The sequence below is a fragment of the Bactrocera oleae genome, chromosome 6 (assembly GCF_042242935.1).
Source record: "Bactrocera oleae isolate idBacOlea1 chromosome 6, idBacOlea1, whole genome shotgun sequence".
NCBI classification, from domain to species: Eukaryota; Metazoa; Arthropoda; class Insecta; order Diptera; family Tephritidae; genus Bactrocera; species Bactrocera oleae.
The window spans coordinates 72532445-72558279 of NC_091540.1; the positions used below are offsets into that span (position 1 = coordinate 72532445).

The following is a 25835-nucleotide window of genomic DNA, read 5'->3' on the forward strand; positions in this document are numbered from 1 at the left end:
CTAACATCACTTATTTTGTGTATGTGCTTTTTATAGAGACCATAGAAGAAAAGCTCGTTTTAGATGAGGATTCGTTCCGAAATATTGGTAAGTTAAGAGTTAACGGCTCAACTACAACACGAATATATGTATGTACGCATTATTTTCTTTTCTAAAATTGTTATTTTACGTATACATATATTCTTTGTACCTATTTACATAAGTGTAAACATACCTATAAGCGATTTCAACCACTTGCTTAATCTTCCCATACACTAGTAGTAAACACACCACAACGGCACGCTTTTACATTGCATTTATTTAGTTTTAGTTTTTAAGCCACACATACACATTTCATTTCTATTAAGTTCCAAAAAATGAAAACAATTAGAGCAAAATTTAACAAAACCAGGCGAATATAGTACGATTGGGGCATTAATATTATATATGATTTCGTACTAGAACTCGGCGCTCTTACGTTGTTCTTACAACATACTCGGAATTATACACTTAACTGTACTATTTATTATTCATACCCAATTTATACCTACATACATAACCAAATGCATACACTTGCTAGCATACATACATACATATGTAAAGAAGTATAACTGAGGGAAAATGAAGAAAAGCTGAAGTCGCCGCTTAAATAAAAAGTCAACTGTTTAAGAAATATTTCGCATAATATTACTAGTTCAGTTCCTTAAGTTCCGTGAAAATTATTGAAATTGTGGTTATTTGTTATTTTAATATAATAAATACGTTATTTTGATATGACACATATCTTTGTACGAATAATGTACTCACGCATATCTTTCATCATCTGTATCGCATTACTCAATGCCTCGGAAGGAGTGTATAGAGTTCATATGCTCGTATTGAAACATTTCATTTAATTTTTGAGTAGATAAGTATATTTCTTGAATGAATGAATGAAAGATATTTCAGGCTCTGGAAAGACAAAATGAGTTAGTTTGTCCCGTTATCATCGAAATTAGCGAAACTCGATTCAGTGGCCAATTAAATAGCGTTAGGCTCATTTTACATAATTTGAGGTTTCCTTAGTCACTGCTTCTTAAGCTTCACATGCCAACACATCGCATTATCATTACATGTATGTTAAACACGACATTTCACGCTCATTATCTCATTATTGCATTAAAAAATGGATTTGCACGCTTTGACTAACAATGTGGAAATGCAAAATTAAATAGTTGCCAAATATGTTGCTGTAATTACTTACATTCATGTGAATGGTGCTTAAAGTATTGGAATATTGTTGCAATTACATACTGTATATGCAATGTGCAATTGTCTTGCAGGCGACGCCGTTAAAGAACGTATCATTTACTCAGCAGCCGAAGATAATGATATAGAAAAATTAATAGATTTTAATGCAGACGCTGATGGAAGCAAAGATAATGATATTTATAAATATAGTGCTGTGGAAGATAATGATGAAAAATACTCTGATGACGATGATGATGATGATGAAGATAGAAGTAGAAAGGCTGGAGGTGAAAAGCACATCGATTTTGATGGCAACATACGCAAAGAGGCTGCAGTGCTGATTGATAACGTGCTTGAAGAGAGCATTAATATTATTAGCACTCGACAGCAGCAGCAGCATCAGCAACAAGAAGCCAATGGCAATGATTCACTTAAGCAGGAATATAATTCAGAAAGTGAAAATTATGCTATAACTTGTGATGATATTGGTGGCTTGGATGTCATTAAATCGCCAACTATTGAATCAATGTCTGGCAAATCGTTCGACGACAATATGAGCTTTACTGATGAGCAGTGGCTTGGCTCGCAGCACCAAACTCAAGTCAGTGCAATGCCCGGCGTTGCAACCACAACAATCACCACCACCAACATATCACAGCAGCAAAATCGGTCACATGATCTTATTAATTTTAAAGTTGGCTTTAAGCCGATAACAGCAACAGAAACTATAACTACATTAACAAAAACAAATACTACGCAAGTTGGTACAACACTACATGAAGCTGTAACATTTAGTGGTAGTGGTGGCATAAGTGATGTTGATGCTACTGATGCTGTTGTTGAAGAAGCAGACTGGAAGACGAAAGGTAATTTTTGACAAGGCACAGAACGTACAAGTATACACATAGGCATATTATGTTTAAGCACACAGATCAATTAATAGATAACATACATATATCCATACAAACTTCAAGTATATCAGGTACATACATACCATGAGGGGTACACGGTGTACCATGTGGGGTATCGTGAGTATACACAATGCCCGCAATATTAAGTTACTCATAAACATATAACTGCTTTCAAATACATACTACATCCATAACATACTTACATACTTGTTTTCGTTTAGAGGCTGTAGTGTAAATTAATCATATGCATACCTATAGGTACTAGCGATCCCAAGCATGTTACAGAAGATTCGGGCGTTGCAAAGTCTCGGCGCATTGATCACAAATTCGAAAAGCTCACATCACATTTCGCTGATATTGACGAGCAAGCATCGGCGTTCGATGCGAATTTCGATACGATGGTGCAGGACGATGAGATAAGTAATTTGCAAAGTGATTTTTCGAAAATGAGTTGGGACGATAGTGTGTCGCCCACGACGAACACTTTGGGCGAAATCGGTCAAAATACTCCAGATAACGATATTCAAGACATTGCAACAGGTATTAAAACCATCATAGTATACATATACTATACATACATACATAAATACTCACCAAACCCATACATTATTTGAGTTCACTTATGCAAAAATAGTATTTGCAGCGGTTCAAATGATTCGTATGAGGCGAACTGTTTTTAAAATATCTAAACCTTTTCGATTATCAAGGCAGATGTCGACCACTAAATTATAAAAAATATGTTAAAACAGATATCGCCATATTGATTAAATAAGTGTGACAATCTTGACATGTTATGCCAGCGAACGAAATTGTCATATATTGCAAAAGACACGAATCGAAGTGACAAGGCATTTACGAAAAATACCTCTTTTATATTTTATTAGCCTAGATTAGAAAATATTATAACCAAAATAGGAAGATGCAATAAAAATACTCCAATCGCTTGCCCATAGCAGTTGTTACGAATTGAACCAGAGCCACCTTCCATGTATATCAATAGGGTAAAAAACAATCATTGAAAGTGGGACGAGTGGGATCCGAGCAGCCAACAGAGAAAGCCAAGAAGCCACAGTAGGCAGTTAAAATATGATCTAGCCTTTAATAACCGCCAGCATACGGTTAAAAAAAAATTCGATATTTATCCCTAAATTGTGAATTGAAACCGTCTTTAGAAGTATACGTTAAAATTTATATACAATTGTTTATTTAAGTTTGCTATGTATGTATAAAATTTGGAAGCGATTTCTTTACAAGAGTACAAGCTAGGTTTTGTTAAAGTTGAGCTCTAATTGCATATTCAAATATTATGATTTTGGTAAGTGCTATACTCATTTTGCTTTCATTACAAGGTGAGCAATTAAATTGCATGGCGAAAAAAAATTTGTATTTACTTTGCTAAAAATAAAGTAGTTCTTTGTTTTAAATTCATATGAAATATATATAATTTATCTGTTCAAAATAAAACCCATATGCTTTGAATAATCACTTTGTCTCTGTCTATCCATTTAGTTTAGCTTAATATCTTCCTTTCATTTCAAACTTTATTTATTCTTCTTTAATACTTTTGAAATACCTTTCACACTTGTTATTACCTTTGTAGAGACAGGCTTTGAATTCGCTAAATCATCCGAAACCACTCCAGTACCAACTAGTGCGCCGACATCTGCAACAACTGGACATGATGCACCCACACCAAAGCCACGCGCCGCCAAATCAAACTCACCCGTGAGAGATATTGGCGACGACTTTATGCAATATCAAAAAAGCGATGATGCACACAGCATTACCGACTCCTCTGAAATCTTACCCGACCTGTCGATATCTGCTCCCGTGCCCAGGCCCCGTTTACAAATGAAACCGACTGACTCTTTCAAGAATTTAGCTGCTCTAGTAAACGAACAGTCAGATAGTATTAGCCTGCGTAGCTTGGACCTGACGGATGATATTTCGAAAACAGATGAAGTGTCAACAGAAGTCTCAATTAAATCATCACATGCACGGGATTACCCCACAACTACAACCATTACAACGGCTTCCGAGGATCGTACAGAATCACTGGAACCAACTAGTGAGATTTCAGTAGATGACGCCGAAGCCGATACGGAAAAATCTGAGCTTTCTGAAGGCAGATCAAAAACGAGTTTCTATATTGGAGAATCCAGCCGTAATGTCATAATTAAGACAACGCCAACAAAACCAGACATTGATATAGCGTCTTCCCCACAAACAGCAACTACAAAAGATCAAGCCTTCGAGGAAACAATCGAAGCGAAGGATGTCGCATTAATGAAGGAGATTTCTGTCGATTCAGATGAAAATAATGATGTATTTAAGGAATTCGTAACAATGAAGCGTGAAACAGATGAAGGAGAAAGCAAAATAGTACGTCAAGGTTCGGAAACAAGAAATGACTTGCTAGAACAAGAACCAACAAAGGAAAAGCAAGATGATGCGAACAATTCTTGTGCAACTTTTGTAATTACAGCTGATATTTGCCAACCACCCGATGAAAAAAGAGAAACCATTTTAAGGCAACCAGTGGACGATTATGAACCTTTGAAGTTAGGTTCCGCAAAATCCGACAAACTCGACTTGCAACTAGAAAAGAGTGAATGGGAAACAACAGAGAAGGAAATCCCAATAGCTAAACCTAAAGTGGTACATTCTCCACAGCAACTGAGTGAATTGCCGGGAGCTTTGATTGATGAGCAAATGGTTGCCAGAACCTTGGAGGAAGCGCAGGAATCATTGAATGCGGCAAACAACGAGCTGAAGTTCATAGTGAAGGATGGTAAATCAATTAAAGAGTCGCCATCCGAATTTGAATTTCGTTCGATTTCAAATACACTTATTAGCTCAGAGAAAAAAGAAAAAAATGTGACAGACGAAATCGTTATGCAAAAGGAAATTAAGGAGCCTAAATTCATGGAGGAGGAATATATTTCATCATTCATAGGAATACCAGATAATGTTAAGGAAACTCAGCCTCCATCAACATTTGAACCAACAAAACTGTATGAGGTTACTTATGAAGAAACAACAAAAGAAACACTGAATAAAAAAGCAGTATTTACACATTATGCTCAAGGTAACGTTGATGATGTTAAGGATGAGTTAAAAGATGAACACGGTTCGCTAGGCTTTATATCTACAGGCACTGCAGATGACTACAGCTCTATGGAAGCATACGCAGCTAAAGAAGAACATGCTTCCCTTGGTTTTGTTTCAACTGAAACTGTCGAAGATTTTAGCTCAATGGAAGATTATTATCAGGAAAAAATAGCTAAAGCTAGTTTTGTAACAGAAGAAGGAGATCTGACTTGCAAATCACCAGTAGAAGTTACCAAGCTCGGTGATACAGGAGTATTTTCGGAGATATGTACGGAACAAACAATGAAACCATTTGAGGAGGTTACGCATCGCATCAAGTCTGAAACTGGCTCTGTTGATGTCACGAATAGATGGTCGGTACCTGAAATTGACCAATCGAGCTCCAGCGAGAGTTACTACAAAAGTTTTGATAAAAACGACAGTCGGCCATTATCATCCGATGTCGAAAATTTACTGACCCAAGGAAATTCTTCAGAATATCAAACAGCATTGGATGTGTCATCGGTAACGCGTGAGGCAACCGAATACATAAGCGCAGTTAGTACACTTGAGAGTAGCAGTGGCAAGACGATAAGCTCGCACGAAAGCATGAAGAGTTTCGATTCGCAATCCGAAACATCCGGTAATTTAGGAAGTATCGATGTTTCAGAACTATCGGAAACATTGGTAGCTTCCTCTACAGAACCTGATGCTTTGGAAGCTGAGGAATTGTCGCGTATTCGTGACTTGCGCGACGATGATGAGGATAGTGATGAAAGTCTCGATATTCAAGATTACAGTAAAACCGAACAACAAATGCAAAAATCACTGATGAAACGTTCACAAGAAATGATATTTAAACCAAAAAGCGAGGAGGCCAAACCCGAAGAAAAGCATTTCGAAAGCGTTATGGTTGAAGAATTTCCTAAACCTAAGGAAGTAGAAAAAACTTGGGGTTTAGCTTATCCTATGGATGAAGCTAAAATAGACGATGGAATGGATACAGATCGGCCTGAAGATACTTTTCTCTATCACAGTGACATGAGACGTTCCCTTGACGATTCTAAACTAGCTTCTAGCTTAGATGAGGGTAGCATACTTTCGGTTAGCATGTCAAGTACATCAAATATAGAAACTGTTGTAGAGAACTTTGAGGATATGATTGGGTCAGCTGGTTCTTCTTCGTTAACTGGCATTGAGGCTTTTGGTTTTCCACACGATGAACAAGTATCTTCAGTTCACGAGCATGAAGACACATTTATCATGGAAATCGACAGCAAGGAACATTCTCCACAAGACTCTGCCGCTACAACACCACCTGGTGAATCTCGTAAACGCGGTCACAAGCGCAGTGAAAGTACTTCAATCACTGGTGATGTTTTAAAATCCATTACGGATAAGGATCTACCGGTAGTGGGGGAAAATAAGGAATCTGAAAGCGAATCGGATACAGATCCATATGAATCTGAGTACACCAGACAGTTTCGCTCACCCAACGAACGAAAGAATAATAAAAAGAAGAAACAAGCAGCCGCTGAAATGGATCATAGCTTTGACCTCGAAAAACGTCCATTTACTCCCTCACAACTTGTGGCTGAGGTTATAGTTGAGGATAGCGCTACTGAGGAAATGGAAGCCGAGGCTATTGAAGAGGAACGTCGACCTTCGCAAAACATGCAAGACTACTCAAATATACCAGATATAATGGTAACCGAGGACTACCAAAAGTCGCCAAGTCTAGAAGAAAATGCGAAGGGTTTTGAAGAGAAATCATTATACAAAGTGAAAACACAAGAGGAATTACACAAAGCTGCCGATGAACCTCTACACCAGAAGAAACATATGGATAAGAGCGAAGATACATTTCAAAAACTAGTACAAGAACAGTACAAGCAAAAGCTTGCTGATCTTCAACGACCACAAGCTGGCGATATAGACTACGATGACTATGAAAAGGCACCAGATTCACCAGACTCTTTTGAAATGATTGAGCAACCAGATATTTCTGACGATTTTGTGATAATCGAAGAGGTGGCTAAAGAAGCCGATGAGGCTGATTTGGGTGGAAAGAGCATTAAAATCCAGCCAACGAAACATGAATCAAAACATGATGAAGATGTTGAAAAAATTATCATAAAATCTGCTCCGGCCGATCCCAAATTAGGATCGCAAATTTTTCGAGATGATCTAAACTTCGAATTCGAAGAAAGTCCGCCAACTGCGGGCAGCAGCAGCGATCCACAGGAAGAAAGCGATTCGGGAGACATGGCTGCTTCGAACAAACGATGGGTTGAAATGCAGCTTACAGATTCACAATTGCGTTATCCATACGACATTACCGGTGGCGTATTAGAAGATATCAAGGAAGAGGATGGTGAATTCGAAGTGGGTAGTAGTCGTATAAGCAGTTTTAAAGACTCCTTCTCCAGTACACCTGAGTATGATGCTATGACAGCAAGACGATATTACGCACGTGGTGAACATGACGATTTGTCTATGAACAGCTTGCAAGAATTCGAATCGCTAGAACAGGCAATTTCCTTAGAGAATCGCAATAAAACGCATCAAGGCTCAACGGACTCTAGCAACGGTAGTTTCACCCGCCGCTACATGGTGCGTCATAGTGGTAGTGGCGCCGCACAAGGCGATGATATATCAATTTCAAGTCTTAAAGAATTCGAAGGTCTGGAGAATGCGTGTATAGAAGCACATTTGATTGAGATAAAAGCCAAGGAAGAAGCTGCTATGCTTTCCCGGTCGGACGACTCTAACAAGTCAAACGAAAGTGATAAGGAAAATGGTGCAAGCAATATTGTTGTAAACAAAGTAACACGTACAGTAACTCGAATCGAGGTGCTGCCGGTACAGCAGCAAACTATTGAAGCGCTGCTCAAACAGAAACTGGAAGAATGTGAAGGCCGCGAGTCAATGACAAAAATTACAGAAATGTCAACAGAGCCATTGGAGGGGAAAATGAAGCTGGATAAACAGGATTCGGAGAAGGGCAGTGTAGATAGTTTGGAAATAAACAAAAGTCTCGATATGCGTTCTAGCAGCATTGGCAGTTTCGAAATTTCAAAAGATGCTACTACACGTTCGGACATCGACTCGTTGGAAACTGACCGTAAACAACCTACCCGTGAGGAGAGCATCGATTCAATGGAAAACGAGCAGTTCGATCTATTGGCAAGATTTCCAACAGGCGAAACCACACTTGGCGAAGGTCTGACAACAACAACAACAACCACTACTACCACTACAGATGCCGAGGGACATGAACACATCGTGACACAGACCATCACTACAACCACAAGCGCAAGCGGCAGTGCAAATTTAGATTTCCCCTCGGGGCAACTTCACAAAGACATATCGGCAGACTCACTTTGCATTGAACAAACTAATACGAGCTCAGCCGGCACCACTGCAACTTATCAGACCAGTGCTGGAAATTCGCAAATGTCAGGGAGTGTTACCAGTTGTGCATCCAGTACACTCATGGAGGACTCCTATCCGGGTGCAAACTCTAGTCTAACATCATCTAGCTTTTGGTCACACGAAGAATCAACGGTTGTGGAAGATAAGAATGTGTTGGAGGAAGTATTGCTGGAAGATGCTGAGGCACAAATACGGCGTCAAGCTCAACATCGACAAGAATACGACGATCAGCACTAGACGACGTGGAAGATAGAAAACGATAATGCAATTAGAAATAAACGACACGCATAAATATACATAATTAAGGGATTACAAGCTTTTTATACATACATCAGTGGTTAGGTAAGCGTAATTCTTCGCACATTTTCACTGAGTTCCCATTAGTAGTTTCCTATATATTTGTGTTTTCATGAATGTATCCGTGCAGAAGTTTTTGATTTTCTCTTGCAGAGTTCTATCGTTATACTTCTTTACTAAAATTAATTGCATACTTTAAAACAATAAATTTAAAAAATGCAGTAGAGCTCAACTATATGCTTAATAAAAGTACATAATGAGACGAAAGCAAACTTAGTAATGACAATAATTTTGTTTATTTCTGAACTGTGCTCAGCGGGCACGTGACTTGTAACGAATTGGTTTCAGTGTCTCAGGAAAATTTCAAATCATACAGAAAAATTTTCATACCGCATTAAAAGGTCTTTGCTAAATTAAATATAAAATTATTAGAAATTTGTTTCACCTAAAAAACGCTTCTCATAATAGTAATTAGTGAATTCATTTAAACGTACCCACATCTATGTACTCGTTTATACCTCACCTATACCTGTACATACATATTATATATTGGATAATGTACAAAAATAAAGCCATCCACCAAGGACGAGTTGAATTCAATTTAATTGCAATTTACTTTTCTTTACATGAAATCGTTTTCATATCAGCTTTTGCAGTTTATTTAGTAACATTATTATGAAGAAATTGTATGTACGTTTATATGAATTCCGACAGTATTTTTTAAATAAATTAATGGCCACCTCTCGAATTTCCAACATCCTTAACTGCACAGTATTTAGAGGAGCAATTTAAAATAAATATTTACTAGAATATCCTGTAACTCAGTAGGTACACAGATGTATATTGTTTACCGGTAAAGTGGCTTATCTCCATTTGAATTCTTTTCACCAATGTGAAAGGAAAAATCAAATAACGTCAAGCCATTTATTGTCTGCTCCGTGTATGAATTATTCTAAAATATATATATTTCTCTATTGCAGATTTAATTAAATAAACGCAAATGCTTGCTTTATTATTGGTGAGCAGGCGAAAGTAATGGCTTTGGGATCTCGACAGATACATGATTGTTACATTCCCTACTGGAAAACAAGCTTTGCATTTTAGTATTATCGGCGCATCGAAATTTAAGTAATATACACTGATCTATTAACTAATTCCAGTCTACTTAAAACACAAGTTTAAGCGAAAACCACAAACGTTACTAATGCCTATTATTCCACGCATACTAACACATATTTGACAGTTTAAAAAAATTGGGTTTAAGCGATTCATAAAATGTACTTATTATATTTAGTTAACTAATAAAAAACAACAAAGCGACTCTTTAAGTGTACGTATTATCTGTTAAATGTATACAACTATTTTCGTTACTTGGCTTTTAATTGTCAAAACTAAATGTGAAATAAAATTTAATGAAAAAGCCCTTTATTATACAATACAAACATGTATACTTGTTGCTATTTTAACGGTGTGTAATTTTTGGATTCATATATTAATATGGGACTTCAGCAAGAAGGAATAATTACAAACGATGTAGAGTATGTAATTTTTTTTAAACTTATTTGAATATATAAGTATTTCATATGTAATTTAGTTTAAGCTGCTTCAATGGAATACATGCGTAAAAGTTTGCACATGTATGATGCCTTAATAAGAAGAAAAATTAATAATAAAAAAAAAAGCTTTTAAAGTGACTTTGTCTTTCTAATTTTTTAATCCAAAGAGGCAAATAAAGCCTAAGCATCTTACTAATTTAAATTTAATATATACATTAAAGTAAATTAAGTACAATATTGATGGTACATATAAATGTAACAATGCACACACATACATTCATACAAACATACCAAAATGCATGTATTACCAATTATTATAATATTAGTCAAACTTATTGCAAATTAAATATTAACGTAAAATCCATTTCCTATCGATGCATGAGAGGACACCGCATATTTGTAATGCAAGACACATGCCTACGATTAACCAAATAAATGCTTAATCTAATACAAACTATATTACTCTTCTTTATTTATTGTTTAAATGAAAGTAAGTCAGCTTCACACAGTAATAGGAAATACCCTTTCAGGTCAATTATCGGTTGCAATTCCCTAAATTGTCCAAGAGAGCTACCTGAGATTTTGTTAAAGTTTCTACGAATGTCTTAAGGCCAAAGTGACATACAAGTAACTAACCAAAAAAAACTTTGGAGTACATGTGTTCGTTCACGCATTTCGTACACATATAGCTTGTGATCAAAAAGTTTCCGAAAATTGTAAATAAAACGAAACATTTTTAATCTTCTACAATATTTATTTTGCCGACATCAAAATTTGCTCCTTCTGAAGCGATACATCTCTTTTTCCAATCATCGAAACATGCCTTGAAGGCGCTGTGCGGGATCGCCTTCAGTTCCCTCCGCGAATTTTCATTTACGGCCTTAATCGAGCCGAACTGTAACTTGAGTTTTGGAAACAAAAAAAAAGTCGCATGGGGCCAAACCCGGTGAATACGGTGGTTGATCGATGGTATTGAACGAGTTTTCGGTCTTAAAATCGTTCACAACTACAGCTTGGTGCGATTACACATTATCGTCATGAAAAATCCATGAAATTGTTGGCCCACGATTTCTGCCGTTTACGACGGATGATGGTTTTTTGCCAAAAATTCCAAAATCAAACGAGCTGCTTCACGGCCGATGTTTAGCTTACGTGCTATCTCCCTAACACTCGCATGACGATTTTCGAGCACGATTTTCTTCACCTTTTTGATGTCACCGTCAGTGGTAGACGTCGTAGGACGACCGGCACAAGGCATGTCTTCGACGGTTTCTCGACCATCCGTAAAGGCTTAGTACCAGTCGTAGACTAGGTTTTCGATAGAATAGATTCACCATTTCTAACATTCGAAACGATTCCGCACACGAAATTTGGTTCGAAACACAAAATTTTATGCAAATTCTTTGTTCAATATTTTTTTCCAATGTAAAAATCGTAAAACACTACTGAGGTCGACAGCGGGGTAGTTTAAATGACAATTTCCGGAAACTTTCTGGTCACAATCCACGTCGATTCATTCAATGTATTGGAGTTTCTAGTTGTGACTTGCTAAGACATACATATGTACATCCAATTAAATTTATGATATATGGCAATTAATTATCACCATTGTGGGTCTCCAAAGTTTTAAGCTGTTAGCTATTGCCACAAAGCCGAATCATTACCTACTTACATAAAAGGAAAGAGAAGTATTGATGAATTCCTTATTAAAATGGTTACAAAAGATCTACAACTACACTGTCTACAACTGTCGAAAATGAAGGATTCTGTGAATATACAAAAAAGTTTCAGCCTTTGTATTCCATCCCATACAGGAAACTTCTTTCCAACACGGTCAACTCAAGAAGTGTAAAGTAAAGAATTAAAAAACATTTTTGACGAGTCGTCAATTTTTAATAAAATAGTTACGATAGTAAGTGTAATAAACATAGCTAAAGCATGCAAAAGCAAGTGGGTGTGGCTGAATTTAAGATGAAGCAAGATGTTGCTACTAGATGGAATGCTGGCCTTCTGGAACGTATAAGCTTGATAAAAGAATCGGTCTATGCTGTAATAAATTCCTACCAAATGAACCGAACTGTCTGAATGCATCAGAATGGGAAAGATTACACGATTCTATAAATATATTGATAACAGAATTTTTAAAGCAAAACTATCCAACGATGTCACTGGATGTGCCTATAGTCAGAGGACTCCAATATGCAATAAGATTCTAGCAAATGAAAACTACCCGTGAATAAAAGTAAATTATCGCTTTGGACTCTACTTGACCAAAAAGTAGCGAAAGCAAAATCTATTTGCCACAACTTCTCTAGTGCCTTAGAGCAATATTTTATGCAAGGTTTTCTTGAAATTCATCAAAACTCTTTAAATTACTGGGACAACAAAAAAATTAGCCTTTCTAGAACTCTACGACCTGTCAAAAAGGCTACTTCAATTCCTTCTGAAAGGGTTTTCTCTAAAGCTGGTCAAATAATAAATGACAGAAGAAATAGACTTAAAGGTTAAAAGCTTGATCAAATATTTGTAAATTACATTTGGATGTATAATTAATATTTTTTCTTACAGACTTTTTATATTTATAATTATTTTATTTTATATTGAATTTCTTTACTGCGTTATACTATTTTTAAGTTTTAATAAAATATTTAATTAAATTAGAAATAAGAACATAAAAACCTTTGTATTGATTTAATTAAAAATGAATAAAATACCAGTACTTTGAATTGTTGTTTGAAGAGCATGACTTGGCCTTAGTTATTAAAATTGAATAAATAAATGAATAAATGAACGCAAAAATTAATTCGATAGTCAAAATCATTCAGTTATCTATTGAAAGTTGGAATCATTCGATAGTTCCCAACACTAGTGTATTTATTGATTCCGGAGCGTTTTTGCAATTTCAACTTTGTTTCAGTTTGAACATACCCCAGGTTTGAAACAAATAATATTATCAGCAAAACAGGGTCATTCGTATTTCAATCAATTTTGCCCAATTTCAGGCCGGTCATTAATAAATGGTTTCTGTAGCTTTTTATAAACAATTTCAACCCTGCTCTCAGCGTCAGCTGAGTATCAAACAGCTGTTATCACGAAAACAAGAAATATGAAATCGAATTCGTTTTCTACACGAATTCTGATTGAACGTGTGAAAGAAACGTTAAAAACAGTAAATAGTTTGCTGTTTTAATACGATTTATTATTATTTTTCCATTTAATATGGAAGTAGTTTGCAAATTCCTAAAATTAAGTAACATAATCTGAAAGGGTCTTTCATATTTATTTATGAATATTTGAAGTTGGTGCATAATCGGGTACGGAAGCAAACATAATAGCAACAACTCTAGTAGTATTGCCGATCAGCCGACGGGTGTGTACGTTTGTACTGGGTGCTGCCATTTTTCTGTGCGTATATTTGTTGTTGGTCGCCTGTGTGTTGCTCGAAGTTCGTTGGTTCGACATTCCAAGAAAAAGGTTGGCAAAAATCATATAAAAATATCTATCCTCAATCGGATTGACCACACATAATCAGCCCTATAGTAATAATAAACAAAATTACACAAACGAATTGAACGAATGAATTGTTTTTTGGGATCTCTTCCCGTTGTATTTAATCGAAAGGCGTGTTTCTACGATACTTGAAAAAGAAAATCGATTTCGTTTTCGGGCTCGTGTTCTGTGAAAAGTTCACCAGCACGTCAGCCCATTCAGGAAAAAACTGGAAGAAAAACTTAAATAAATCCAAAACATGGAGAAATTGAAAATAAAAACTATAGGCGTACTACGTGAACGCGAAGGTATTGCAAATGATAATGGAAATGGCGTATGTCGTGTGATGACTCTTACAGCTGCAATTACGGACAGTGTCGGTGGTAATGTTGCTATTGTTAGCCAAGGAGAGGATGTGAAAGACGATGGTGGTGGAGGGGGTGGAAATTATGCATCAACTAACCGAAACACTACTGCGTCAGCGCTTGCTCGACAGTTACCTAAAATGTCTGCTTTGGATTTGGCCGGAATATTGAATTGTAAACGACGATTGGAGTGGACAAAGGAATGGCTAAAGAAAAATCAAGCTGAGCTGCTGAGCAAAGAAAACCTACGAAAAGAAATACTATTCCGAAGTAACGAAATATATCACTTCAATTGCTTCTTCAACATAACAGAAAGACAGTTTCGTTATTTAGTGACTAAACTATCTCCAGTTATAAGTTCCTATGAACCACATCGAAAGAAGAAATCATTCAGTGCAGAAGAGCGAATTGCTATTACACTTAAGTATTTGGCAACTGGTAAGTTTTGCTGAATGCTTTTTCAAACAGTTTTTTCTTCATAAATATTTACAGAAGTTATTGATAACATACTATAAATAAGTAGCAAAAATAAAAATAGGGGTATCCAACTATAACTCAAAAAATTCTAGAATTTAAGTGTAAAAAAAATAAAAAGGAAAAGTTACAACCATTATCAAATCAATTGCCTCAATAATTCCTTAATTTGACGATACATAGTTCGCCGGTTCAGCTTCCATAATATAGAAAAAGGTTTCAAATATTTGCATTTAAAAAATGTATGAATACCTTTTTAATTACACATTTTTATTGATATTTTCAGGGGAAGTACATTCGTGTCGTAACTATTGCTTCCGTGCCTCGAAACCTGTGATACTAAAAATGATAGCCAACATATGCCTCAATATATACGAATTACTCAAGGACCCATTTGTATCACTACCAAAGACTGATGAGCAATGGCAAAACGTGGCGAACGAGTTTCAACGCAAACACCGTGTGCTGAATTGTGCTGGAAATTTGTCCATGCAACAAATCAGATTCCATTCTTCATCGCGGGCCGAGGAGCAAAAAGACTTTATCAACAAACAACCACTCATATTCACATCAATAGTAGATATTAATGATAATTTCCTGTATATCGATGTCGAGAAGACTCAGGCGGAAGCTTTCGATGAAATATATGAGAAGTCCATATTTAGACAGTTAATTGAAAATGATGAGGTAAAACTGCCAGTGAGTTACGAAGCACAAGATGACATTAGTCACTCATACTATTTTGCAAGCAAATCTGGTTTGCCTTTGAAGCCTTATCTCCTGAGCGGACCAACCGATGTGCCAAATAACTCACGAGTTAATTACAACAATATCATGAATATGGTAAATAAGCATACCGAAAATGCATTGCGTATGCTGGCTAATATATTTCCCATATTATCACATCCTTTGCGGATTGACGAGGAAAACGGCCGTAAAATTATACTCGGCTGTGTGGCGTTGTATAACTTCCTCCGAAAAACAGATCGTGGATTCTTTACGCAAACGAAAAATATTGCATTACGAAATGATTGGGTTGACGATGATTGCATACTGATAGCAAGTGAAGAGGAGCATGGTTTTAATGAAGACTACACTCCAAAAGTTACAATGACCAATTGTTTTAAAAATTTACATAACCAGAAAGGGGACTCACTATTGGGTGCAGCCAAAAGAGATCATGTAATAAAACGTTTAGATGAAATATGTGGAAAGATACAGTAAGAAGACACATTAAAACCAAAATATACAAAGTAGTAGTAATGCGTATGAGACAACGAAAGCTACGCAAAAATGTGATTCCACTAAAATAAAAGTAAAAGACGGTAGAGTATTACTTCTATAGTTTTTGTCTTGATTTGATATGCAGCATTATAATGGAGGATTAGTCTATGAGTTACACATATACCGATACTAGTGGCTCGAATCTAATGTGTAAAATACGAGTAAAATATGTGTGAAAATCAACTGCATTGTACATAGTTTGCCATTTGAATGTAACTATATTTTAATTTATTTAATAAGCAGGCAATTTTACTTTCAGCACTTTTAGAAAATACATACTTACATTTGTTGAAGTACATATAATTTTATTTAAGAAAACCGTTAAATAGAAACGGCAGTTTTTTTTTTTTTTTGTTATATTTAATTAATGCCACGATGTACGCAATTACATTTACTGAATTTTCCAATAGAACTGTGAAAGTAAAATTAAAATAAAACGTTGGCAATAACTGGCATGAAACTGACTACATACGCTTATTTTTATTATAATTGATGAAGTGCTTACTCCCTTTAGCAGTGTCCAGTTCAAATCGCCTGTGTTGCAAACGCTTTGATTTTGTAATGAACGATATATGTTCGTAAACACACTCTTAGATGTTATCATATTCTATGAGACCAGTGGGGCCACTGCTTGACTATCTTATATAACACGGTGCCCGGACTTAGGGTTGCTGACAGCTGACGGTGTCCCAACAGCTTGTAATTTTCTACCAATTTGACCGTGCGCACACCCATTGCCAACAGAGACTGAGCAACCTCTAATGCCTGGTCTGTGGGTGGATAATTCTCAAATGTGCCAATGAATGCCACGCTTAAGCTACCATTATTGTAGTTTTTAACGGCAGCTCCCATGAGATCCCAACCGCGCCCCTCATATACATTCCCATCGTTGCCGACCAAAAAGTTGTATCCAATGTCATCGTAATGTAAGTCTAGATGATATTTTTGAATATTACGCACTTGCTGCGAGCAGCTGACCTAAATGGGTGAATGAACAAGTCATGCACCAATTTTTTTGGAAATACTCAAGTCGCAAATATTAACTTACCACATCTTGACAACTTGCACCAGCTGTGTGTATAATAATAACGCGCCCAATAGGCAATGTCTGATTACCGAGCTCATTAATCGACTCAACGCCGTTCCATTGCGATTTGCGAATAATATTTGGATCGGTAGCTGTTGTTTTGGTCCCAAAGGCGGAGAATATTGTGAATAACAGAAGATTGCTTACCAAGTGCTTAGTGATTTGATACATTTTACTCAGCACGATTGGTTCGTTGGAAGACAGAGCTATGAATATACTGAAAATGTCGGCTACAGAACAGCTATTATATGGACCAATGGTGGAAAAAGTACTCGACAGTCACTATCTCAATACAATGAGTAAACGTATTTGTGTATACATACATATGTACATGCACATATAATAAGTCGATAATCGCTGCTACATAATTATAAAATATACTTGTATCTGAGTATTGCCAATTTATAGACAGATTAATTGTGCTAACAATTTAAAATACTTTTAAATCTTGAGACCTTATTCAACAGTGTTAACTCCATAATGATCGCACCAAAATATTGCATTGGCTTTGCTTTGGCAAAAGCTTTTGCATATGCGAAGCACACCTGGCGAACATTAGATGTGGAACTACAGAAAAGCCCAGGTATTAATTCATTGTTTCCCACTTCAGTGAATTCGGAAAAACAAGATTTTTTCATGCAATTTTTTAGAAAAAAATCACTTTAATCCTGATTTATAATATTATATTACACTAAGAATAGTTAAAGAAAGCGCTGTTTTTATTAAGACCAAATCAAAAGGACAATATCAAATTAATAATCCGTTATTTTAATATGAAAGCGTATAAATTACTTTTGGAAATAGATCAGTGCCGTTTAATGAAGCATATCCCAACTCGCGCTGCTATTACTATGAACACAACTGTACGTAAGAATTAAAATTTTTTTGTGAGTAATTTGAATTTCTACACTACTCGAGCAGGCGATAACCCACGGTACTTTTTCTGTTTCGCGATATCGTCATTATTTTCTATTAAAAAATGCAAATCCAAGCCGCTCTTCGTCTCTTTAGCAGGAAATACGAGTATGCGCAAGCTGAACTCAGTTACGATAACACATCGTTTTTATTAAGTACTCGCACAATCGGTCGCATTGTGCGAGCGTGGGAGCGCCAGAGTATGATGTAAGGGGGTTTTGCAAAACAAATATCAATATTAATAACAGAATATAATTAAACATTTTGCGACAAGAAATCCATAAGTGTTGCAATTATTCCATTCCTATGTATAGAAGTAAAATCGGCATGCTTTTGGGATGCATTATATAATATAAGTTCTTTAAAAGGACTTTCAGGCTATAGATCTGCTTGTTATGCGAAAAACGGTATATGTGATATCATAACGATCTATAGCTTGTCATAAAAAATAGTTACATTGTGTACATATGTACGCGTTATACGCGCTGTTAAAATGAGGTAGAAAATAAAAAAAATTTCAAGTCGGGAAATTGTTGAGAATAATTTCAAAAAGGTGATTAACATGTTACTTAACTTATTCTGGTATGGCAGAAACAAGCAGTGAGCAACCAAAAAGCTAAAGATCCTCACACAGGCCACAGTCGGCTTGGCAGTTTCGTACTGCCGTTTTTAGTTTTTGACATACATACATACCAAGGGAATAAACATTCTATTTATTTAAAAATTGATACAATTATTATAAATATTGGCACAAAAGCATTTAAAATTGCTAGAAAAATTAAATTCTTTTTGAAGTTTTCTTTGCCTTTCTGTTGTCCTTCTTCCATTTGAGCTTCTGTTACGTCCATTATTTTGCATACGATTTGGTTTGTTTGAATGTTAAAATTTATATGCTAAGATTTTTTTTTTTTTTTTGTACCGTTCGTAATTCACATTCGTTATACATAAGTATGTATGCTTGCGAAGTTTTAATCCTCAAAACACCTGCAAATTCGTAAATATTGAAATTGTCTAAAATCCCTTACAAAATGATATTTTTATAATCTAATTCAAATGAATACTAAAGGAATTTGAAAACATTTTTGCTTTGTTATGAATATGAGTGCAAATGTAAGATGTCAAAAAAATTAAAAAATTTTCCGATATTGTATTCTTTAAAACCAATGACATTTCCCAGAATGTCACGACTATTGAAAATCCAACACATTCAAAGAATTTTGATGTAAACCAATACATACACACATAAGCAGAGGTTAGAAACAGATAACAGTAATTGGGACAGAGTTCTAGGTCGCTTTAACTAAATATAAATAAATGTATGGTGAATTTACATCCTAATCTTGGGGAATCATTTAAGCGAGTAGTATACCATAATATTATATTTATTTATTTTGTCTCTAATACTAGCAGAAGTCATAAATATAATATGATTAAGAAATCGCTGATATTTATTCAACTACCTCTGCTCCAGTGTGGTCACTCCACTATTATTTTATATATTTATATATATTTTCTGTGGATACTTCTACAATACATTAAATATACCGATGAATGCAATGCAGATGCAATTTAGTATTTAGCCTATAGTGTGGGCGCCTTTATAATTCCAGCCACGTCCTTCTTCTTCTTCGGACCACACCTCAAAATAATCCTCATTGATGTTGGTAATTTTGGTCAATTTGTTATTATATCTCGTGTTTTTACTCATGATTGCTAGAAAAGAGTAATCAGTGAAAGTAAAAAATAACTTGCCCAAATCCAATTACCCTATAGTAAATACTTACAATAAGCGGCTCACCACAATAGCCAAAACTTTTGCACACTGTCTTCGAAAAATGTTCTTACCACTGTCACTGCAGCAACTACAAGTATACATAGATATATAGAGATATTTTCAGAGATTATCGCAGCCTAACGTCTATTACGCTATTGAGATAATGAGTGGGGGGTCTTAAACATTTCTTTCAGTCTTATATTTGCTATTGGAGATAAAATTTTACAAGCGAAGCAAATATATAAGGATTGTTTACGTAATCAGCTAACCCGTCAATTTTACGGGTCCCGTAGAGATAGGTATACCTCATATGAATCTCAAGAAGTAGAAGGTTTAGAAGGAGCAAACTTTGTGTATAAATTCTTTAGAAGAAATGAATAATTTACAATACAAAACGGTTGAAATCGATTGAGCGATTTTCGAGATATTTCAAGTTTAAATTCCATCAAATTGACGGGTTCCGTAAATTTAGTGTTAATATACCAAACTATCACCTCCAACCAAAAAATTATAACCGATATCACCCCAACCATATTAGTGTATATGAAAATATTGTAAATCTTGCACTCGTGCATCACACTGGACTCGTAAGTATATAGATATTTTCTAGACATTTTCTATATACATGTGCTACACACGTAATCACTTGTGATGACCCATTGTATTGGGAGTTGTAGTTTCTGCATTCTGTCTCGCTCAGTCTGTGTCAGTGTGTGATCAATTATCTCTACTAATTACCAAAAGCTAGTTTGGTCGTAGTATTGGAAGCAAGTGGTTTAGGAATTTGTGTTACTGAATTTTGTATTGCTTACCATTCAAATATCGAGAAGACTTATTTTTTTCTATTATACATACATATGTTTACATAAATACCAGCTTTTACCCGCGGCTTCGCTCGCATCGAATCCATCAAATAAGTATCAGATATCATTATAGTAGAAACGGATCAATAGAAAGAATATATTTTATTGCTTGGCTTGGATTACTTGAAAAACTTACTAAATGCAATGAATTTTAAAATTTTAAAATATACTTTATTGAAGCAATACAAGAAAGATTAAAATATATTTCACTATAACGAAAATAAATAATTTTGAAATGTAACAATTAAAAATAAGCAATATAGATGATTATTCAAGGATATTTTTATTAACTATATTATACGTTTTCCCGTTGGGTGCAAATATGTGTAAATTCCGGACAGGCTACATATAGTTGACCATGTGAAAAGCTTGACTTTTCTAAATGCACTCCTGCCACCTGTAATGTTTGTCCTTGTGCTTTGTTTATATTTACGGCAAAGCTAAGCTTGACGGGAAACATGTTTTTAATAACCGTGTCGTACAGATTTTTATCTTCTTCTGTATCTGGAATTTCAGCGCTTATTATTTTGTCTATTTGATTAGGAAGTAGCTTCTGTTTTAACCAAATCAATATGTGCACATGTGGTAGACCTCGTTTATGCCATTCAATGGAGTGAGTACATATGGCACTCGACGTCTCCAAATATTTTTCCTTTAGTCACAACGTTCATTAACTTCTGAACCTTTAAACGAAATACGCGAGCAACTATATCGTGACGATCAGTTGCTTTTGACCAGCTATAAGTTCTTGAGTTACATTCTGCCACGAAGGATTACAGGTAAAAGTTACGAAGAGGTCAGGCCTTCCTTAAGTTCGTACATAAGTAAATGCGTCTTGAGTGTACTCATGCAGATAACTGGGACTGTTCACAATATTGGACGGCAGAATAACCATTTTGCCAATGTCATTAGGTCTAATATTGTCATTTGCGTTAATCGCATCGTGTAGATGTATGTAATTTTCAGCTCGTAATTTTTTCTGATTTAGAAAAATGTAACGAAGACGAAGACTCTCTGCTTTAATATACATATCTACTAAAAATTGAGTGAAGAGATGCCTTGTACGCAGAAGAAGATTGGAGTCATGTTCTCGAAGCATCATATAATACGCATAAAAGTCCATACAGGAAACTTTTTTTATTTGAAAGTGGCTCGTTCGTTGTCGGATTGATGACTGAAATATTGAAATGATATCCTGTTTCACCTTTACTGAAAATTAATGGATACTGCGAAGCGCCATAAAATTTATCAGTATCGGCTACGCGCTTAAACGCATTATTATGTGCTCGTAATACTATGTCTCAATTTGATGATATATTTGTCCTTATACAGTAAAGGTTGGTGAAAATCCAGGCATTCTTATCACTTTATCAACTCCGAAGGATGTCATTTTAAAGCAAGAGTTATACTTCCTTATTTTACTTAGAAATCGTTTTGACTCAGCTGTGACACTAAATAATAAAGTTTTTTAAGGTTCTTCTGATTCACCAAGTAATAGAAGTGAAACTTTACCAGTGCTGCAGCACATTCCAGCAGTTTCGTCTTTCCATTTAAAAGCATTACAATGCTGACATTTTTTATCCATTGAGCCAATAACAATTAAGGGATGATTAGAATATTCAACTAAAGGATCATATTGAAAACCAGTACCATTAAATACAGACCAATCCTTAGTCATGAAATTTCGACGAGGCGTGGTCCTTAGTTCTGCGTCATGAATTCTTTCCGTCGTTTTTCTAGCTTCCTGCTGCTTAGCTTGTCTTTCTGAACGTACTCGTGTCTGATGAAAAGTTTCAGCTGCTCTCAAAACACGTTGTCGCTCTGTTTGCTGTTGTCTTCTCAGCTCTGCGTGAACTTCAGATTCTTGATTTTGTGCAACTTTATCTTTACGGACCGACGAAGAATTTCTTGATAGCGCAGATTTCCGCTTTCGAGGCATTTTTAAAGTATATAAGAGTAACTAATAACATTGGTGTTATTTCTATGATTTAAGTTTTTTATACATTTTTGTTTTCTTTCATTTTTAAATTTTTTGACATACAATCATATCTGCCAAACTTTTTTTTTCAAAATTCAAAATTTTCAAATGTATTTTACAAACATATATAGTCCTCCAAAATAATTTTTTTAATAATCCGTAAAAATTTATAGATTTTTTAATAAAAAGTATCCAATGTTCATTCCGACACCTCCAAGAGTATGTGTACAAAGTTTCATGATGATCGGTTAAGTAGTTTTTGCGTGAAAGCGTAACAAACAAACGGATTTCGCATTTATAATATTAGTATAGAAGTATAGATATAGATATGTAGGTATATGCTTATATATGAAATATACGAATTTTCTTTAAATTATTTTCAATTTTAAGAATTTTTCGCACATTAACGGGCAATTATTCTAAATGTTAACAATCGTACGCAATGATTTTGTAAATATGTATGACCCCTTGTTTTCGTTGAAAAACTCACTCCTTCCTTCAGTGACCATATCATTCCGATTAATACAAGTATGATTGACAATGCTATAGCTGGAATAGGGATGACCACTTGCCGAGTAAGCACTGCTTTGTATTGGATTGCAGAATCATTGATTTCTACGGCAGTGGCTGGAAAGATGCGAAAATCGAACATATAATTATAGTTATAATCTCGAAAATTGACAGACTTATGCCATTTTAATATGGTATGTACAATGGAACCGAGCACTAGATACGACCAAATATTTATTTGTATTGAAAATCGATGTTTTACTTCGATGACAGATCAGTCTTTCGTGAAAATTTTGAAATTAAATTTTTTTATTCTGCTTTTGCAAGTAAATATTGAGTTGAGCTTGTGCTTTTACTATATCCAACGTAAGAGCAGATTAAAGTTAGGTTTTTACCTTTAATAAGTGTGGATTTTTTGTTGCAACTCACCTCTTTTTACCAAAATCGGACTGCTTTGCGATGCCTCTGCAGTCTCTATACGCTACTCTAAGTCAAGCAAATTGGTGTATCTTATTATCAGTTCGTATATACTATGCTGTATATACTTACATGTTGTGATAGGGCGGTTCATAATTGATGGTATGATTACATGGTATTTATTAAGTCAATCATATAATTGCACAAAAACTACTATTTCAGACAAGTTGGAGGGTTAGAATAATTAGCAAAGACGCAACATTTTGTATTTAAGAAATACGCAGATACACTAATATACTCTTCTAAAAATAGGTCCATTGTAGCGACTCCTTCGCTCTTCTCTTCCTCGTACAATAAGAGTAAGAAGCTTATATTATAGCACTTTAGTTAGTAATAGTTGACTGTGTTATCTTGTTGTGTAGTTTTCTATACCAGTTCCCATTGTTGTAAAATAAATAAATACTGCATATCCACTATGTTTTTTTAATGAACAATAAGGGTAATTTATTTATACGATATTTGTTTTTACGTTTACATTTAACTGATAGCGATCATTGTGTATATTATGAATCCGATCACCAATATATTGATGGTAATCACAAGAAGTTTGTGATCCTTGAAAATCATAGTGAGTGAGAACAGTTAACTAAAGCGATGCTGCCTTTGGAGATGTGCAACGTCTGGAGAACAGTAAAAGACTGTTTGCTATGTACACATTCTGTAATGGGGCAGATTGAATAATTAATAAAAAATTATAGGTGGAATCTGATGATTGGCAAATAGAAAAGAATTGCATACATATCATCTTACTGCTACAGTCGTGTGTTTTATATAGCGTTAACTTTCCAATTGTTTATAGTTGCAGATTTGAGGTTGTGAACTATGCGAACCTTGCCTGGCTTATAAAGTTATGTTAAATAGCTTTACACCTTTGGTGGTTTTCTATAGGCTAATTAAAGGTGTTGATGTGTAAAGTAAAGATAACTCCACAATTTCTCTTATTTCAACATTTTTATATAGAGTTTATAAAGCTTATAACAAAAGTCATTAACCTTGATATTTGATCACAAGTCGGCTGAATTTGTCGTGACTGCCAGCAATTTCTAATTAATATATACGATTTACATGGAAAGGCTTCCCAGTCTATCCGAGATTCTAAAAAAAACGATCGAGTGTATTATTTTATTCTGGACTGTACATATTTAAGCTTGAATTCACTGAGTATTCCGTGCATAAGATGTGTGAACAGTAACATGTATATGGTATAAACAGTATGTATTTGTACATGGCTTGTATGATCAAATAGATATATTATATAATATATACTATGCGTATATCTAAATGTAGGTATATGTTTTTATGCGGTGCTTTCGTCTAACTTTAGGAGACATTTATTCAGATTCTCATATATTTTATACATATTACATACATATGTATATATACGAATATGATATTTATTTCCGCGAAGAAAAATTTAACTCAGCGGAATTGCATGCAATATTGAATTTGAAATTAATTAATTTAAATAAAATAAAAAATAAAAAAGAACGGAAAATATTGTTGAATTGCAACAGTACTTTTGTAGAAATGTGTAGATTTATTGATAGACAATTATTAGTTGAACCAAATAAAGGACTGAAAAGATCATCTTTTAAAATCTTGTGGGGTTATTACAGCGAAATATGCGGCGTCGACATTCCGAGATGAACAAACTGCACTAATATTATACTTTGAAAATATCTTTTCAAATAAAAATTTTAGAGATAAATCCTATAAGAACCACTACCGACAGTATGGAAATGGATGAAATCGGATTATAACCCCGCCAGCACACCATATAACGGCTTTGTTAAAAACTACAAAAAGCGCGATAAATCAATAACTAAATGCTTCTGAGACATAGAGTTTTACACCCGAGATAGTACAAGCAGGCTTTATAGGAGCTCGAGTCAAATTTGGATGATTGGCGTGGCATCGCCCACGTTTATGAGAAAATCCATGTCTCGGAACCTACTCCATCGATTTCAACCAAATTCGTTATTTAATATTATCCTGGCATTCCTAAAATACAGTGAGAAAAGAGGCGAATTCCCATTTAACATACTTTTAAATTCCATCTGATTCTTTTACTTTTCAGTATACAAATCAAGAACAAATCAATGCATCCAGATATACCCTCAA

At 35.0% G+C, this 25835-nt stretch overlaps 4 protein-coding genes and 1 long non-coding RNA gene across 15 annotated transcripts in view; 3 read left to right on the top strand and 2 right to left on the bottom strand.

Moving 5' to 3' along the window:
* LOC106619664 (ankyrin-2) overlaps window positions 1–10955 on the top strand; it is a 94751-nt gene extending 83796 nt beyond the window's left edge. Inside the window, exons 29-33 of the mRNA XM_036364096.2 lie at window positions 37–87; window positions 1302–2075; window positions 2379–2660; window positions 3721–8987; window positions 9923–10955. Of these exons, the coding sequence (XP_036219989.2) occupies window positions 37–87; window positions 1302–2075; window positions 2379–2660; window positions 3721–8882 (6269 nt within the window). The 3' untranslated portion in view covers window positions 8883–8987; window positions 9923–10955. The remainder of the gene's footprint in view (window positions 1–36; window positions 88–1301; window positions 2076–2378; window positions 2661–3720; window positions 8988–9922) is intronic.
* LOC106619648 (uncharacterized) overlaps window positions 1–10955 on the top strand; it is a 55001-nt gene extending 44046 nt beyond the window's left edge. For 5 of the 9 annotated variants that reach the window (XM_036364122.2, XM_070111067.1, XM_036364119.2 and 2 more), the window contains exons 3-4: window positions 37–87; window positions 1302–1341. The gene's annotated coding sequence lies outside the window, so the exon portion shown is untranslated. Of the gene's footprint in view, window positions 1–36; window positions 88–1301; window positions 1393–3720; window positions 3761–9922 lie in introns of those variants that run through there. The other 4 variants (XM_070111069.1, XM_070111068.1, XM_070111071.1 and 1 more) reach the window with 4 other exon arrangements.
* A 2668-nt stretch (window positions 10956–13623) lies between these two features.
* LOC106619676 (uncharacterized) lies at window positions 13624–16577 on the top strand. Its single transcript, XM_014237889.3, has 2 exons — window positions 13624–14790; window positions 15113–16577. The coding sequence occupies exons 1-2, from the start codon at window positions 14247–14249 to the stop codon at window positions 16048–16050; spliced, it is 1482 nt and encodes a 493-aa protein (XP_014093364.2). The 5' UTR covers window positions 13624–14246; the 3' UTR covers window positions 16051–16577.
* On the bottom strand, window positions 16158–17437 carry PGRP-SD (Peptidoglycan recognition protein SD). Of its 2 annotated transcripts, XR_004976739.2 has the most exons (3): window positions 17159–17436; window positions 16583–17088; window positions 16158–16522 (listed from the first exon to the last, which is right to left on the bottom strand). XR_004976739.2 is itself a non-coding variant. In XM_014237890.3 (2 exons), exons 1-2 carry the CDS (start codon window positions 17366–17368, stop codon window positions 16711–16713), a joined length of 588 nt encoding a protein of 195 aa, XP_014093365.3. In that variant the 5' UTR covers window positions 17369–17437; the 3' UTR covers window positions 16158–16710. The 2 variants fall into 2 exon arrangements, 1 of the variants encoding a protein (XP_014093365.3); XM_014237890.3 differs by having other exon boundaries at window positions 16158–17088; window positions 17159–17437.
* A 3461-nt stretch (window positions 17438–20898) lies between these two features.
* On the bottom strand, window positions 20899–24374 carry LOC118681105 (uncharacterized). 2 transcript variants are annotated; one of them, XR_004976738.2, is made up of 3 exons: window positions 23787–24374; window positions 23667–23718; window positions 20899–23354 (listed from the first exon to the last, which is right to left on the bottom strand). It is a non-coding gene; the product is annotated as an uncharacterized lncRNA (long non-coding RNA). The 2 variants fall into 2 exon arrangements; XR_004976737.2 differs by having other exon boundaries at window positions 23667–23723.
* Window positions 24375–25835: the final 1461 nt, after the last annotated feature.